The sequence below is a fragment of the Aureobasidium melanogenum genome (assembly GCF_000721775.1).
Source record: "Aureobasidium melanogenum CBS 110374 unplaced genomic scaffold scaffold_1, whole genome shotgun sequence".
Lineage (NCBI taxonomy): Eukaryota > Fungi > Ascomycota > Dothideomycetes > Dothideales > Saccotheciaceae > Aureobasidium > Aureobasidium melanogenum.
Window position 1 is genome coordinate 2,499,648 of NW_024470053.1, and position 16,734 is coordinate 2,516,381.

At 50.2% G+C, this 16,734-nt stretch overlaps 8 protein-coding genes across 8 annotated transcripts; 6 read left to right on the plus strand and 2 right to left on the minus strand.

Moving 5' to 3' along the window:
• Window positions 1–57: 57 nt before the first annotated feature.
• M437DRAFT_80566 (uncharacterized protein) lies at window positions 58–2,074 on the minus strand (the record flags this gene model as incomplete). Its single annotated transcript, XM_041027372.1, has 2 exons — window positions 58–1,700; window positions 1,756–2,074. The coding sequence occupies 2 exons, from the start codon at window positions 2,072–2,074 to the stop codon at window positions 58–60; spliced, it is 1,962 nt and encodes a 653-aa protein (XP_040884961.1).
• A 638-nt stretch (window positions 2,075–2,712) lies between these two features.
• M437DRAFT_38263 (uncharacterized protein) lies at window positions 2,713–4,047 on the plus strand (the record flags this gene model as incomplete). The annotated part of the gene is made up of 5 exons (XM_041019802.1): window positions 2,713–2,770; window positions 2,827–2,933; window positions 2,998–3,170; window positions 3,221–3,632; window positions 3,685–4,047. 5 exons carry the CDS (start codon window positions 2,713–2,715, stop codon window positions 4,045–4,047), a joined length of 1,113 nt encoding a protein of 370 aa, XP_040884962.1.
• A 407-nt stretch (window positions 4,048–4,454) lies between these two features.
• On the plus strand, window positions 4,455–5,910 carry M437DRAFT_36115 (Acetamidase/Formamidase; the record flags this gene model as incomplete). The annotated part of the gene is made up of 5 exons (XM_041019385.1): window positions 4,455–4,529; window positions 4,589–4,607; window positions 4,661–4,949; window positions 5,003–5,741; window positions 5,794–5,910. 5 exons carry the CDS (start codon window positions 4,455–4,457, stop codon window positions 5,908–5,910), a joined length of 1,239 nt encoding a protein of 412 aa, XP_040884963.1.
• Window positions 5,911–6,585: 675 nt separating this feature from the next.
• Window positions 6,586–9,666, minus strand: M437DRAFT_23609 (S-adenosyl-L-methionine-dependent methyltransferase; the record flags this gene model as incomplete). Its single annotated transcript, XM_041019059.1, has 1 exon — window positions 6,586–9,666. A coding segment is annotated over one exon (3,081 nt), but the record flags the coding sequence as incomplete, so codon positions are not given.
• A 480-nt stretch (window positions 9,667–10,146) lies between these two features.
• On the plus strand, window positions 10,147–12,412 carry M437DRAFT_37377 (nucleotide-diphospho-sugar transferase; the record flags this gene model as incomplete). The annotated part of the gene is made up of 3 exons (XM_041019618.1): window positions 10,147–10,224; window positions 10,273–10,329; window positions 10,379–12,412. The coding sequence occupies 3 exons, from the start codon at window positions 10,147–10,149 to the stop codon at window positions 12,410–12,412; spliced, it is 2,169 nt and encodes a 722-aa protein (XP_040884965.1).
• A 708-nt stretch (window positions 12,413–13,120) lies between these two features.
• On the plus strand, window positions 13,121–14,801 carry M437DRAFT_36300 (uncharacterized protein; the record flags this gene model as incomplete). Its single annotated transcript, XM_041019416.1, has 3 exons — window positions 13,121–13,220; window positions 13,278–14,705; window positions 14,761–14,801. The coding sequence occupies 3 exons, from the start codon at window positions 13,121–13,123 to the stop codon at window positions 14,799–14,801; spliced, it is 1,569 nt and encodes a 522-aa protein (XP_040884966.1).
• Window positions 14,802–15,444: 643 nt separating this feature from the next.
• M437DRAFT_80572 (uncharacterized protein) lies at window positions 15,445–15,837 on the plus strand (the record flags this gene model as incomplete). The annotated part of the gene is made up of 3 exons (XM_041027373.1): window positions 15,445–15,510; window positions 15,564–15,697; window positions 15,750–15,837. The coding sequence occupies 3 exons, from the start codon at window positions 15,445–15,447 to the stop codon at window positions 15,835–15,837; spliced, it is 288 nt and encodes a 95-aa protein (XP_040884967.1).
• Window positions 15,838–16,126: 289 nt separating this feature from the next.
• M437DRAFT_62308 (uncharacterized protein) lies at window positions 16,127–16,555 on the plus strand (the record flags this gene model as incomplete). Its single annotated transcript, XM_041024049.1, has 1 exon — window positions 16,127–16,555. One exon carries the CDS (start codon window positions 16,127–16,129, stop codon window positions 16,553–16,555), a length of 429 nt encoding a protein of 142 aa, XP_040884968.1.
• Between the last annotated feature and the right edge of the window lie 179 nt (window positions 16,556–16,734).

A 16,734-nucleotide genomic window follows, 5' to 3' on the forward strand; every position in this document is an offset into this window, starting at 1 on the left:
CATAGGAGAGAACGACGCAACCACTGCTTTCATTCCTTGGCGAGTCTCCTCCAATACTCAGAATCCCCAGTCCTCGTCATCATCACTTAGATCCCAACTTCCTGGTACCCTCCTATGACCTCTCAATCTACCCGCCGCAGTCGCAGCAGCCGCAGCACCACCAGCAGCAAACATATCGTGAAAAGCCGGTTCGGCCAGATTCAACGCACCACTAGCGACCAATCTAGCAGCAATCCTCAGCATCGTAGCTACGAGGTTTGCTGGGGGTCCCAAGAACAAAGCGCAGGTCTTGCGAACCAAAAGGGCTGGAGAGGTCTTTGTGAGAGCTGTGGAAGTTTGCTTGGTGGGTGTTTGAGTGGAAGAAGGAGGTGAGCTTGAGCGGAGAGAGGGAGAGGAGGAAGGTGAGTGTGTGCGGCGTTGGCGGAGGAGGTCTGTGGCTTCTGAGGGGGTGAGGACGGGGAGAGTGGACCAGGAGGTTGCTGTTGAGATGGAGGTTGTGGAGAGGGCTGGTGAGGAAGCTGTGAAGGTGGCACTTGTGGTCTCGGTTGTTGAGGTGGATGGTGACGCGGCTGGGCCGTGTGTCGATGGTATTTCTTCGTCTGAAGTTTGTAGAGCTGGTTGCTCGATTTCAGTGGTCGTGGGTTGTGCTTCTTCTGAAGATTTCGCAGCTCCTGCGATCGCTTGTTCTTGGGGTTCTTCTGGCAAGAGCGTCTTATCTATCGTGCCGTTGTTTTCCAAGTGGGTTTCGGTATGCGTCTCGTTCGAGTTTTGAGAATTGTCGAGCTCAGATTCATCGTCCGCCTGCTCGACGATGATCAGGGGTTCCGTAAGATTGGGGTAGTCATTCTCGTCTGCGACGACCGCGACAGGTTTGACAGGAGTCGAGCTCGACGGTTCGTCGTTCGTGATGTTTTCGTGAATATGGTTGTCAGGGGAGTTGAGAGGTAGATCGTGATCATCGGCAGACTCAGGAGTTGGTGGAAGCCGTGGAACGAGAGCTGATGATAGTGGACGTGCCAGAGGTGGCACTGTATCGCGAGCAGACTGGTCGAAGATTCCAGCCATCTTGCGAACCTTGTTGACCCTGGACGGAGGTGACGATTCGAGACTCAACTGCGGCGGAGCAGTGACAGAGCGCATGGCTGCCAGCTTCTTGGAGGGAAATGGTCCAGAAAGTGGAGGTGGCTTTTCTCTGCTGGCCGGTCTTGTGTCCTGTTCTGTTCCGCTCTCTTCCTCTAGTCTCGTGTTGTCCTCTACATCTGATCGTTCCGTATCTGATCTTGAAGGGCTTCTGTTGGGATGCAAGAGTTGTGGTTCTTCGAGCTCAGCACCCTCTGGCCTCCACACTTTGTCAAGTCTCCATCTTTTTGCAGGTTCAATGAATTCTCTTGACAGTCTTCGCGAGTTTCTAGTGGGCATCTCTGGAAGGTCTTCACCAAAACCCCTTTGGAAGGGACAAGCTGTTCTCTCGTAGTACAGAACTTTGGCCAGTGTCTTTTTGAGCTGCTCGACATATTCCAGATCTTCTTGTGTGGTTCCGGGTAACTCGATACGGTAGTAGGTATTGGGTAAGACGCGCATGGCAAACTTGGAGACACCATCGACACACCAACATTGCGAACGAGGGAGGATGGCGTGTAGTAAGCTTCCAGAATGTAGAAAGGCGACGGATCCGGGTACGCGGTAGATCTCTAGGGGACCTAAGATCTTGTCAGCTGCACTGTCACCACTCTGTTTGTGTGTCCTGTCTCATACCAGCAGCCATGGTCCTTTCAGTTGGTGAGGTCCATGACAGGGAAGTTGAAGTATCTGCTTCTCCATCGTAGCTGGCAATGCTCGATCTTGAGCTAGGTCGTGATCTCAGGGACGACGCTGTGCTGAAGGATACGATCTTGGCGGAAGGGACGACGAACAGTGTCTCTATTCCATCGGCGGAACCAATCTCGACCTGTTGCTGGGCTTTGTTCGGATTGGCGAGTCTTGAAGGCAGTGTGAAAGATCGTCGCAGAGCTGTGCCTGGAGCCGAGGCCGACGGCATATCCTTGGATGTGCTGGACGAGGGCCGCGAAGACATAGCATCCCCAAGTCCCCGGCCCGAGGTGGTGGTGGTTGTAGGATGTAGGACGTGATGTTACAGTAGGAAAGATGGCCGCGATCTAGACAGCAAACTCGAGTGAGACGGTCGCCTTCATTCCAACACTTCCTTGCCTGTGCGGGGCATATCGAACCAGTGAGAAAAAAGGTTCCCTCCAATTTAAGGAGTCATTTTATGCAAGGAACTACTACGTAACAGGGCTGTACTAGATCTTTACAAGGCTACTTCCTAGTGGTTTCAGATGGAGACATTCAACAGGAGTCAGCTTATAATGTATAATGACCTTTCCGAGTCATGCTTGATCATATGCCTAGCAACAAGCACATCTTTTTTCTCTCCATCTCTCCAGACATAATTCAAGGACCTGCACACATGCCATGCATAGAGGTGTAGCATTCTTTATCATGCCCATAGCAACGTCTGGGATAGCAACGGTCAGGGCCGCACCCTCGGCAGCGAACCCCTGGATGGTTCAGTCGGCACCACGGCGTCTCGAACACCGATTGAGCATGACGTCGGCAGACGTGTCGATGATGAGCTTGAGTGCAAGCAAAATGTTGAACTGAAGGAAACCATTCTGTCTTTGTTACATCCAGATCAGGGGATTACAGGCAGCCATGTCGAACTTCGATCCCAATGCCATCCTTCGTGGTGCGCAGCTCACCGTCGTCGGTGGTAAGCATATCCAACAGACTGTCGCGTGCCTACGCAGCTTGACTGACAGGTCCAAGCCTACCGAGCATTACAGAATCCGAAACTCTTCACCTCCGAGCATTATAGACAAGCTGCTCTAGCCGTTGCAGCTGGTATCGCCATTCGTATCCTCGTCGCCATTCCTGTACGTTCTCGTTCCGTTCCCCGACAATCACTCCAAAGACAACCATCTGACCACATTGTGACAGGCCCTTGGCGTTCGTGTACTTATTGCTTTCCTTGGTCTCTTCACAGACCTCAAGAGCTCGGGATGGGATGATGAAATCATGGATGGCGTCGAATTCTTGGAGCATTCGGTGCTACAGCTGCCCTTCTTCCTCATGAGTTTCATGAGATACATTAGTCCCTCTCTGGACAACATGTGAGCATTGAGTTTGTCTAAACCATGCGACACTATGCTAATTATGTCAGGTTCATGGAATCGCTCAGATGGGTCGACGAGACGTATGTCCAGAAGCACAAGGGTGAAGACCCCAAACAGCTCCGCGCCATGTACTATCCCAACATGCGTCAATACACCCACCACGGTCCTGCTCCCGCTGCAGGAGAAAAGCCCTCGCAAAATGCACCTAAGCAAGCCGCCATCAAGTTCTTGATGCGATACGGGCGCAAGGCTGGAATCTCGTTAGCCGTCTACCTGCTCTCGCTGGTGCCATACGTTGGTCGCTTCGTCCTACCCGCTGCATCCTTCTACACCTTCAACAAGCAGGTTGGTCTGCAACCCGCTATTCTCATCTTTGGCAGCTCCATCTTCCTGCCTAAGAGGTACCTGGTTCAGTTCCTCCAGAGCTACTTTGCTTCTAGAAGCTTGATGAGAGAATTGGTAAGTTCCGCGTGATTTCGTAATGCACCCACGGATCTAACAGATCTCACAGCTCGAGCCTTACTTCTCGCGTGTCCGATTCACACCTCAACAGAAGAAGATCTGGTTCCACGACCGCGAGGGTGTTCTCTTTGGATTCGGCGTTGGCTTCTTCGTCTTCCTCAAAATTCCTTTGCTCGGTGTGCTCATCTACGGCATTGCCGAAGCTTCAACTGCATTCTTGATTACCAAGGTCACTGACCCACCGCCGCAACCCGAAGAGTGGAATAACTTTGCTGAGACACAGGCTCATTGGCGCAACAAGCATGAGTTCTTGAAGCTTCCTCTGGACAAGCTGGATGCGTTGAACATCACTACGACCAAGGAAGGCGAGAAGCCGGACACGACGACCATCAAAGGCCGCCAATTCACCTAGGCCGATTCTGCCAATTGATGGCACTCAAAGTACTGGCCTCAAATGATCTCAGCAACAATTACATAGCACGAACAAAATACAAATCAAGGTCTATCTTACTGCAATGAGATGGACAAACTCCGAGTTATGTCCAGCGGTATTGCTCCGCCCGTCCGTGCATGCCATACCCCTCTATGGAGCAAAGCTACCCCACACCTTGATATCGTGACGATTGATTGTTACATATGTGCCTGCCGTTCTTGTGTGGTCAATTGCTTATCTCTTGCCAATCCACCAAGAGCCCGGCACGGGCTGACTACTTGTCATGACTGATCCAACTTTTGAATATAACTTGCCCTAGCCTGCCCCTCTCCAAGCTCCTACTTGCAACTCGTCTTGTGCTTTCCAAGCTTCACAAACTTACAAACATGGGCAAATCGGAGATCAGATACGCTGCCAAAGTTGACTTGGAGAAGGATGCAGCTTCCCAGCCTCAACTCCACGTAAGTCCTTGGAGCCACTTCCTTTCCCTGAAATCTTGACTGACAGACACTCTTTCCAGAACCGTTGGCACCCCGACAGTATTTCTTTCTCGATCCGTCAATGGCATTCCACCACTAATCCTGTCAAATAGTCCCCTTTGCTGGCAAAATCGGAGACGGCGAAGTAGTCAAGATCGAATGCGTCGACTGGACTGGAGGCCAAATCAAGAACACCGATGATGCAGACGACATCAAGAACGTCGACCTGACCAAGATCCATTACCTCAGCGGACCCTTTGAGATCGAGCATGCCGAACCTGGCGATGTACTGGTTGTAGAGATTCAGGATGTGCAGCCTTTGCAAGATCAACCTTGGGGGTTCACTGGTATATTTGCAAAGGAGAACGGTGGTGGCTTCTTGGATGAACTGTATCCTGATGCGTGAGTTGCTGGCTATCTAGCTGCTAGATGCATGCATGACTGACAAAAAACAGAGCAAAGGCCATCTGGGACTTCGAAGGCATTTTCTGCTCCTCGCGCCATATCCCCCACGTCCGCTTCCCAGGCCTCATCCATCCTGGAATCCTTGGCTGTGCTCCCTCCGCCGAGATCCTCGCAGAATGGAACCGTCGTGAGAACCAACTCATCTCTGAATGTTCGCACATGGCTCGAGATGTAGCTCAGCCTCCCAACCCCACGAATGTCCACGCCGGCGCCGGAGACGAAGCTCTGAAGAAGAAAGTCGGCGAAGAAGGTGCAAGAACCATCCCAGGTCGTCCTGAACACGGTGGAAACTGCGATATCAAGAACCTGTCTCGCGGCTCTAAGGTCTACCTCCCCGTCCACGTTCCCGGCGCAAAGTTTTCAGTCGGTGATCTGCACTTCTCCCAAGGCGACGGTGAAATCTCCTTCTGCGGCGCCATTGAGATGGCAGGTGTCATAACCATCAAGTTCTCGGTTATGAAGGATGGCGTCAAGCATTTGGGCATGAAGTCGCCAATCTACATTCCCGGTGCTGTAGAGCCAAACTTTGGACCTGGAAGACACATTTACTTTGAGGGTTTCTCTGTGGATTCGGATGGCAAGCAACACTTCTTGGATACTACGGTGGCTTATCGACAGACTACGCTCAGATGCATTGAGTATCTGAGGAGGTATGGGTACAGTGACTATCAGATCTATCTGCTACTCAGTTGTGCGCCTGTACAAGGTCATATTGCTGGTATCGTTGATGTAAGTATCTCATCCACTGAGGCACCAGAAGCTCTTACTGATTCTGTCTCAGATTCCCAATGCTTGCACTACTCTGGGTCTTCCCATTGATATTTTTGACTTTGATATCAGGCCTGAGGCTCCTGTCAAGAAGCTCGACATGGGCACTTGTGCGTTTGCTTCCAAGTAGTGGCTTTGAAACTACACCATCTGGATTTGTTTGGAAAGAGCTTGCTGCCCTTCGATTGGTGTGAAGGCTTTCGATATTTGAAGAATGATGATCATTTGGTCTCTGAGAATTAATACTTACAAACACATTCACGATTGGCTATCTTTAATCATGCTTATGTACGTGTGATAGTAAATTTGAATTCTGATGATGCGCGCATAAGTCGTCTGTAGCAATGGCATCATGAATAACGACCACCTTCCTTAGTATTTTCCTTGTAAGCCCTCCTGTTGGTTGATAATGCCCTCACCCCCTCTGTACTTCCCCCAATTACCCATGCAGTATGATTCGAGATGTTTAATCAATGATGATGTATTCTATTTCGTCCTTCCACGTTCTCTGCTGATTCGCGACCCGTGGAACTTCTTGGATCGGAGACTGAGAGACTAGAGTGCCCTTGAAAGCCACCTCAACCGAGTTACTGACCAGAACATCACCGGAGCATGTCTGTTGATCAACGTCGCCAGCCTTGATGTTCTTCTCAATCACAGCAAGGGTATTGAATGACTCGCAGGAGGCCGAAGTAAGTGGCTCGCGAACAATGGTCTCATGATGAACGAGAGAGGTGATCTGAAGAGTGCTTGCATCTGTCACTAATGGCAATGAGGAGGAGGCTGTTGTGTCCCTTTCGGTACCCAAAGTCTCGCGGCACGCATCAGCGATTCGCATGCCAATGGCCAAGGCAACCTTGCGATCAACGCCGTTTCCAATCTGATTCCATTGTTGACTCGGTGTACCGAGAATAACTTCATGATCAGGTAAGCCCTGAACCCGACGAGCTTCCATCACACTCATCGTGCGGTGCTGATCGTAGTGCAACGTACGCCCCAGGAATGAGTCGTGCGGCTTTATATCTGTTGTCAGACAACCAACCAGACGACCTGGGTAGATACGTGCCCACGATTTGCTGTTCGCACTAGCCCGGTTTTTGTTTTGCCAGGCATAAGTTGCTATTGCGTTCTTGGACATCTTGCCCTTTGCCACAGCTTGGATGAAGCCTTGTCCATAAGGCCATCGAGGCACCATCTGGATGAGTGCTCGCTTCTTCGAACTTTCATGTCTGCAGGTACGATGATCTGGCGCTGCGATACACGTTTGAACATGGCTCTCACCAATATCTGGAAGATCTTGGAATGCTTCTTTCGCAGTCAAGGAGACGAACGGACAAACATCGTACTTACGCTTGCCAAAGGGGAGGCCATTCGATGCATATCCAATCGCTCTTGCGTACATTTCCAGCTCGCTACAGGTGTGTGTCTGGGGTGGCGGATCTGGCGCTTTATGACCTGGAGCTGTTGCAATTATGAAGATCCGTTGGCGTGATTGACATGATCCATAATGGCCTGGATCCATGAGTAGTTGCTGTGTTTGATACCCCATGCTTACAAGACAACAGAGAACTTGTGAGAAGACGTTCAGATCCTTTGCGTTGCTGGGGTTCCTTGCCATGCCAATGACATTTTCAAGTACCAGATACGTGGGCATATAGAAGTCCACGTATGAGCAGACCGAAGCGACAAGAGAGCAGTTTCGTAGAGATTGGACGCTGTTTCGATCCCGTTGAAGAATCGAAAACCCTGGACATGGAGAGCCTGCTGCAAGCACATCAACATCGCCAATAGTGGCAATTCGGCTGTCACGTAGACCTTGAATAGCTTTACCAAGGTAGTCATTGACACTACCAAGGAAAAGATTCAGCTTCTCTGGCTCTTCTACGTTGGCTCTGTAGGAATGAAGAGCTCGTTCAGCCCAGTCAATGCCCCATTTGAACTCAAGACCTCCACCTTCCTCGAGGCCGCGGTCAAAAGAACCACTTCCGCAGAATATCCCCATGCCCTTGAGTTTACTGCCTGAAGCGATCTCGTGCTCGACAAGAGTCCATGTGGTAGACGAGGAGCTGATCACAAACCAGAGGTCGCCTGCCCCATTGCGATCGTACGGTGTTCTAATGTCAGCAGCGTTAGCAAAGGTGGCAACTCTGCAATGCCGCGTGATACATTCTGGCTCGAGGTCGAATGTCGCGTCAATCAGGGTCAGTTGGTTTGGGGCTGCATCCTTGTCGCCTAGGTCGCGATGACAGCGGAGGAATGTCTGTAGAGTGACCGTGTGGGAGTTGAAACCACGGATAACGGCAGGCTCCAATGCCTCTTTTCCAGGAATGACCTGATAAACAAGCACAGTATCGCCAAGTGTGAAGTCTTGCTTGACTTTTTCCATTTCCGTCTTAGTGTTGTTGCATCCACAACTAAAGTCTGATTCTTGGAGTTGCACAAAATCGTAGGCCCCAAGCTGTGGCTCCGTTCTAAATTTCTGCCTGACGAAGAAGCAGTCTTTAGAAGCCTCAGGATTGGTGACAAACCAGTTAATTGTGATAACTGATTGGACAAGCTCCACGTCAATGGAATCTCTACCGCAAGAGCAATTGTCAGACATGAATAGTTCGTTCCTATATGGGTAATGACCATGGCCCAGCGTTGTGTCTGATGGCTCATAAAGCCACAAGACGTCAAGTTTCTGCGCGCCAGACTTGAGTGAGCGCACCTCTTGCACGTACGCAAACCACAAGCTTCCAGTAGAGGCTCTCCACTGGGTACTGGTGTCTGCAGTAACACTGACAACATCTCCTTTTTGAATCGCTCTTCTGCATGGCTGAAGTTTAGGAGAGGATGTTGGACGACATTTTAGTGGCGTGAGGCCAAGCTTAGCTCTTCTCCTTTCCTGTTTCCTGAGGGCGACAATGCTAACTTCAGATAAGACTTGCATTTGGTCATGAAAAGGCATTTTGCGAAAAAGTTCGAAAACGAACGGAGTCACTACTGTACTTTGGTATGCAGTCTTCTCCATAGGAATAGCTTTCAGCTGCTTGGTGTCTGTCTCACCAAAGATAGGCTCTTTAAGAAGCCGTTGATTGAGGCTGTAGCATTCTTTGATGATGAAGCCGAGATCGGCGCAAAATGCCTGGCCAAAATCGTGAGAACTATGTTGTTCTAACCAGCTATGGGTAGCAGAGGATGACCCATGTTTCTGCACCACATATGGGTAAAAGGATCGTCGGAATCGACTCAGAGTGACAGGTTGCTTGGATTCCTCGAGGAAATCCACCACGTACTTAGTGAATCGTGACACCCATAGAAACGTATCATGATAGCGACGATATTGATTGGCAGGGGTCCCGAGCTGAAACCAGACATTTGCTCTGTGGGCTAAGGCCGTTTGAATGCAGGCAGAAACCGTATCACTCTCATCTCCATAACCCTCGATGGCTAGGCACTCGAACGAGACACCCTGAACAAATCGTCCCTCGCCATCAATGCTCAGGATACCATCGAACAGAAGTCCATTGACTCCATCTTCAGTCTTGAGGTCTTGCAAAGGACATAGTTCATAGGCATGTCTGTAATCGGTACCCTTGCGATAGATGCTGAAATCATCGAGCTGCCATATGTTGTATTCATGCGAAGAGCGGTCCTCAGAATTCCAGATTGCTGCCAGAGCGTTGAGAGCGTCAAGTTCTGAGGTCAATGGAAGAGGAGGTCGGTATCCGGCATAGTAAGACGCTGGATAGCAAAGATTTCCAGAGTCCACAGACACTCTTTGTCTCTTAACTTCTGAGCATTGAGGCGCAGTAGTTTCAAAGTCGTCTTCCAGCTTCCGCTTCTGGGACTCATCGCGTGAACTTGGCGAGTCGGTGGGGTCCGGAGTCGGATATAAAAAGGGTGGCATGCTTAGAAGGTGAGAGCGTGTTCATGTGAGAAATATTGAAGCAATGTCAAAGATAATTGATGCAATGGGAACGGAGAAGGAGTAGTTGCTGAAGCTGGAGAGGTCAAGAAGAAACCACAATTGGAGTGAATAAATATTTAGCACTCATGGGCAAGAGGAAGGAAGGAGTTCGCGTTTGCTCCTGCAGACCGAAGGCCTGGTCCCTTGCCACTGACCTGCCTACCATAGTGAAGGGGGAAGTGAAGCGAGGAAGGTGTAGCTTGACTGGATCTTGTTGCCAAAGGGATAACTGTAATGAAGGCCGAGGAATTTTATGCGTTTCTTGTGCCTCTACAGGCGCGTGGTGACGATACATCATGTTGCTATCGAGTAGGCATCTTGTTGACATCATGTATGTCATCCCGCATGGTCCAGGACGAATCGACCAAATTCTTGACTCACTCGCAACTTTATTCTTCACGCGACGATAGCAAGATGGCACCCAAGAAGAAGGCTGCTCAGACCGACAAGGGCCGTGTCGAGGAAGAGGTTGAAGAGCCGCTTCAGGCTGTGGTTTGTAGTCCTGCGCTCTCCATGTCACGCAGCCACTAACAAGCACAGATTCTCGCAGACTCATTCGAGACTCGCTTCAGCCCATTCACACTTGAACGCCCTCGCGTACGTACACGACCTCGAGAATGAGATGAGCACAGTCTAAGATTTGCAGTGTCTGCTTCCTCTGGCCAATACCCCTTTGATCGAATATACCTTCGAGTTCCTCGCCAACGCTGGAGTCGACGAAGTATTTGTCTACTGTGGAGCCCACACCGACCAAGTCGAGGAATACATTCAGCAATCGAAATGGACTTCCAAGGTTTCTCCCTTCAACAATGTCGAGATCGTCCGCTCCTCGTCCAACTCCATCGGTGATGCTATGCGCGACCTCGACGCGCGAGCTGTTCTTGCTGGCGACTTCCTGATTGTCTACGGCGATGTGGTCAGCAACTTGCCCATCGAAGCCGCTATTGCCGCCCACCGCCAACGTCGCACCAAAGACAAGAACGCCATCATGACAATGGTCCTTCGCGAGGCCGGCACTGCCCACCGCACCAAGATGCAGCGCGTTTCACCCGTTTTCGTCCTTGACCCTACCAAGAACCGCTGTCTGCACTACGAGCAGATGCGACCCAATCAGCCCTCGCATTTGGTCACTCTGGACCCGGATGTTCTGAAAGAGCATGACGAGCTTGAGATTAGGGAAGATTTGATTGATTGTGGTATCGATATTTGTACTCCGGATGTCCTTGCGCTCTGGAGTGATAATTTCGACTACGAGGCCCCGAGAAAAGGATTTCTTCACAGCGTGCTGAAGGACTACGAATTGAACGGCAAGACAATTCACACCCACATCGTTGATGAGCACTACGCTGCCAGAGTCAAGAACCTGAGAGCCTACGATGCCGTCACCAAGGATATTCTGAGCAGATGGGCTTACCCGATCTGCCCCGACAGCAACTTGGTGCGCGACCAGACCTACAGACTTACTAAAGGCAATGTCTACCGAGAAGAGGGAGTCGTTTTGGCGAGATCATGTCATATTGGCCCAAGGACTGTGATCGGCCGGGCAACAGCAATTGGAGACGGAAGCGAAATTTCCAACAGTGTTATTGGTAGGAGGTGCATCATTGGAAGGAACGTCAAGATCAGCGGCGCATACATCTGGGATGACGCTTCGATTGGTGATGGCACAGTGGTTAAGGATGCCATTGTTGCGAACGAAGCTTCCGTTGGCAAGAAGTGCAACATCATGCCTGGTGCATTGTTGTCATACGGAGTATACATCTCCGACGGCATGACAATTAAGTCCAGGATCACGAAGGTGAAGCGCGAATCGGGCTACGACCAAGACGAAATCATTCGCGGAGAGACGGACAAGGAGGTTGTTGGACAAAAAGGAGAAGGCTTTGAGTACGAGACTTCAGACGATGAGGACGAAGACGACGAGGAGCACCACAGCCTGCACTCAGCAAGCATCTACAGCATGCAGAACCAATCAGCCGAATCGATTTCGACCCTCAATTCGGAAGCCTACAGCAGCGAGTACGATGGAAGAGCAGAAAAGAGCACGAGATCACAGAGTTTCGGTTCGATCGGTTCGGTTGATTCAGAGGACAGTAGGGCTGGCCGTGAGGCTGTCGATTTCCACCACGATGCAGCGGCCAGTATTTACGACTCGTTGCAAAAGGGTGATGAGGCAGCCAACATTCAGCTCGAACTTACGGCACTACGTATGTCTGCCAACGCATCGCCGCATATGGTGCGTCGCGCGGTCGTGGCAGCCTTCATGAAGCGCATGGCTAGTCTGATCGAAGAAGGTCTTACGCCAGCACAAGCGGCCAAGAAGACGATACCTACTCAGCAGATGCTGATCGAGCGTACCATGTTCGATCGTGGTGATGCTCACGAAGACAAAGCTGATCAGGTGGACTTCTTGCTGCTCGTACAAGCAGATGTCTGTCACCGTCCAGATGGTGAAAAGATTATGCTTCACGTCTGCAACGAATTGTACATGGGTGACGCACTTGAGTTCGAGGGAGTCATGCAATGGTGGGCAGATGAGAAGAATGAGGCTAGCGACGAATTGAAGCAAATCAAGCTTGCTATGGGCCAGTTTGTGGATGCTATCAAAGCCGCAGAGGAGAGTGAAGAAGAGAGCAGTGAAGAGGAGACAGAGAGTGAGGAAGAGAGTGACGATGAGTAGATCAAAGTGCACGATACCCACGAAATCACAAATACAAGAGCACGCATATTTGACAGTGCATTTGACAAAGTCGTGGTTGCTTCTGTAGAATGCCACGTGAAAGATGAAACAGGAAAGAGCGAAACAAAGAGCATCGAGTCCTTCCTTCTTGGCGTCAATTACGTGGAATGTCTTAAAGCCGGGTTCAGAATCTCGAATCTCTGGCAGGCACCAGTCGCGCCCGGTTGAAGAAAGCAGAAGAACGAACGCCTTTGACGCACATCTGAATCAGTCATCAAGAAGTGTCTTCTGGAAAGCACAACACCTAATACTTTACGCCGAGCCTTAGCAATCATTTTCCTCAGTCACCTGTCAAAGCAGTTTTGTCAGTCGTCACGGTCATTTTCACCCACACGCCAATCGCTCCTGGCTGCCCCTCTCCACACTACAACTCGCTCTCTTCCGTCATAAACGGCCCCGGCGACTGTTTCGTCGCCACATATCGCAACCACGCCTCCCATCACCCGTAAACGCAAGCTGCTGTCGCCGGACACGGCTGCGAAGCAGAAACCTAAGATCGACCATCCCACCAACTCTCCCGTCGCCTCCGAAAGAGCCGACTCTCTCTCCGCCAAGCAGCCCGTTTACGACGCCGCTGAAGATAAGCCCACCGCCTCGCCCGATCAACTGCCCGCTACCCCTCAGACTCTGAAGGGATCTGTCAAAGCCATGGATTCCGATGACGACTTCAACAGCGCTGCGTCCTTGAACAGCGATGCAGAGTTCGACATGGACGATGAGAACAGTAGTGTTGCCGACTTTGCTGCCGGTATGTGCCTGCCCTAGCGTGACTTTGCATTCATAAACTGACAACATTATCTTACAGACTCCGACATCGAGTTAGATGACGATGGAGACATCGGGTTTGACTCACAAGACAAGGATCTCAAGCCACGTAAGAAGGCTTACGAGGTCGACTTCTCTGTCTACAGCCCACAAGATATCCAGAACCAGCAAGATCGTCAAATAGAGGAGGTATCAAATATCCTTGGTCAACCCCACGAAGCGACCGCTATCCTTATGCGCTACATGCGCTGGAACAAGGAGCGTTTGATTGAGCAATACATGGACAAGCAAGAAGAGGTCTTGGAAAAAGCTGGCCTTGGTCAAGACATCGCTGGTCCACCCCACTTGGAAGTTATCGATGGGTTCATGTGCGAAATCTGTTGTGACGATACACCCGGACTGCAGACGTTTGCCATGAAGTGCAACCATCGCTTCTGCGTCGATTGCTACCGTCAATACCTGGCCCAGAAGATCAAAGACGAAGGAGAGGCCGCACGTATCCGTTGTCCTGGCGAGGAGTGCAACAACATCGTTGATTCGAAGAGCCTGGAACTTCTCGTAACGGAGGACCTCAAGGACAGATACCATGAGCTTCTCACAAGGACGTACGTTGATGACAAGGATAATCTTAGGTGGTGTCCTGCCCCTAACTGCGTCTATGCTGTCGATTGTCCGGTCAAGCAGAAAGAGCTCAACAAGATCGTTCCCACCGTCAACTGCGATTGTGGTCACAGCTTCTGTTTTGGATGTCAGCTCAATGACCACCAACCTACCCCTTGCGTACTCGTCAAGCTGTGGTTGAAGAAGTGCGAAGATGATTCTGAGACAGCCAACTGGATTTCTGCAAACACCAAAGAGTGCCCCAAGTGCAACTCGACTATTGAGAAGAATGGAGGTTGCAACCACATGACCTGCCGAAAGTGCAAGTATGAGTTCTGCTGGATGTGCATGGGACTGTGGTCGGAGCATGGCACAAGTTGGTACAACTGCAATCGTTATGAGGAAAAGAGTGGTCACACTGCACGTGATGCCCAAGCTAAGAGCCGTGCATCTCTTGAGCGTTACCTCCACTACTACAACCGCTATGCCAACCATGAGCAGTCTGCCAAGCTTGATAAAGACATTTACCTCAAGACGGAAAAGAAGATGATGCAGCTTCAGTCGACGTCAGGCATGTCTTGGATTGAAGTTCAGTTCCTCGACTACGCATCGCAAGCTCTTCAGCAATGTCGACAGACTCTCAAGTGGACTTACGCATTTGCCTACTACTTGGAACGCAACAATTTGACCGAGATTTTCGAGGACAACCAGAAGGACTTGGAGATGGCGGTCGAGGCTCTGAGTGGGATGTTTGAAAAGCCTACGGATCAGCTTGCTGCTCTCAAAGTCGAGATGATGGATAAGACCACTTATTGCAATAAGCGTCGCATCATTCTGCTTGGTGATACAGCAGAAAATCTGAAGAAAGGTAAGTCATAACTCGTGTTACTCTCAAGAATAGCTTAGCTGACTTATCCGAACAGGCAACTGGAAGTTCAACGTCGATGAAATCTCCGAAGAATAGTCCTGTTTCCATATTCTTTTATGATACTGCATTCACAGGTGACATATGGGGGGCCGGCGCTTTCTGTAGCCATTGCCGGAGTAATAGTTGGTTTGGCATTCGTTCTGTTCCTGAATGCAAATGATTTACGGGCATAAGGGGGGTTCGGACACTGGAGTTATCATTGAGCGTTTGCATTCTCATGACCAGAAAGGAAGGAATTCGTTTTCTTTAAGCATGTCTTTTAGCCCAAGCAGTCATAGAAATGTCTATCTGTTGTTGACTATCGATCCATTGGTCATCCAACTCAAGGTGATCGAGAAAATGCTCATCGTCATGGATGTCGATCTCCACAAAATCGATGGAATGCCAAACGCGTCCGACTTCCCAAAACGGCACATGTATTGAATCACGATCACGGTCGCGTCTCCCTTGTTGATTGCCGCAGATCGTTGATTGATTCTCTCTCGCACGACCGATCTTGTGTTTGTTATGCTATCATCGACTTGTCATTGATTCAGTCGCTCTGGTAGGTCGTCATTGCTCTGCTTGACAGAAGTACAGTGGGTGTATATAAAGGCTCTTCTAGCAGAGTAGTACTTGCAATCAATTCAATCTAATCTACATCCGAAACCCTCTCAGATACTCAAATACCACATTCATCATGCAGAGAACCGCTGAGGACATTTCCCACGAGGCCACTGGCCACAAGGCCAACCTGAGCAACCCTGTTTGTCTTCCAGATTATCCACCACAGATTCGACGTCTAACACCAAGTCACAGAACACATCCGACGCCTCGAAGGAGCACAGCAAGAAGGTGCTCGAGCAGCTCGGTGGTGAGCAAGCCTTTTACGGCAAGCAGGGCGAAGGCGAGATTGATCAGAACCCCGGCAATGTTGCTGGCGGTCTCAAGGCGTGAGTTCTTGCATCTAACCAATGTCTGGGCCAGCACTGACTGAAGTCATAGTGCTATCAACAACCCTGAGGACAACGAGCATTACGTGTCTGAAGAGGGCAAGCAGCAGGCCAAGGACAAGCTGAACAGCATGCAGTAAATGCAATTGGAGGATGATTTTATGTCATTATGTAATATTAGTGTATGTTATGTACGAAGTTCATGATCCATTCGAGCTGTTTCATTCAAATGTAAGAAGAGGTGAATGTCCATTCTTTTTCGAACACGAGTAAATATTTTGGTTGTGCAGTGTGATGCGTAGAAAAGAAAGAGAGAGCTTCGCGATCAAGCAGCCATCAGCACTTTCTCCAGCTTCGGCCCACATTTCAGTACGACCACTTCTTCAATACCACTTCCACTACATCGTCAAATAGACCAACACCCACACAATGGATATGAATGATTTAGAAATCGACCCAGCTATCGCAGAAGCAATGGGCTTCACAAGCTTTGGCAGCAAGCGTCGCAAACACGCCGCTCGCGCAGACGATGCTTTCATCGACGACAGCGGCAAGCACATCCCAGCCAGCACTGGCGCAAATGACATCCCATTGGGCACGAGAACGGTCGCCAGCGAAGCGAAAGAGAAGTTTCAAGAGCAAGGAAATGTAGAGGACAATGTCGCATCAACAACGAGAGGGGAAGGTGTGCGGGAACAGCAGGCAAGAGTAGGAGAGGCGCAATCAGACAACTGGACTCCTGGTTTACCGAACCCTCAGGAGCTTGCAGCACTCAGAAGAGGCATCAAGAATGCGCGCGGTGATATGGTTGTCTTTATGCCATCGTTCATTGAAGATCCTTGGAAGGGACTTGCTTGAATCGGATAAAGACGCTAAAGATCGATTTTTGCTCCATCTATGTGGAAGCCACATACCAGTCTGCAAGAGCGCACAACGCACATCGCAAGAGACAGCTCATAAAAGAATTATTCCATCCAAGGACAGGGTCTGCCTGGAGGCAGCCCAAATGACGAACCTCCTCACTCATTGGGCAACAC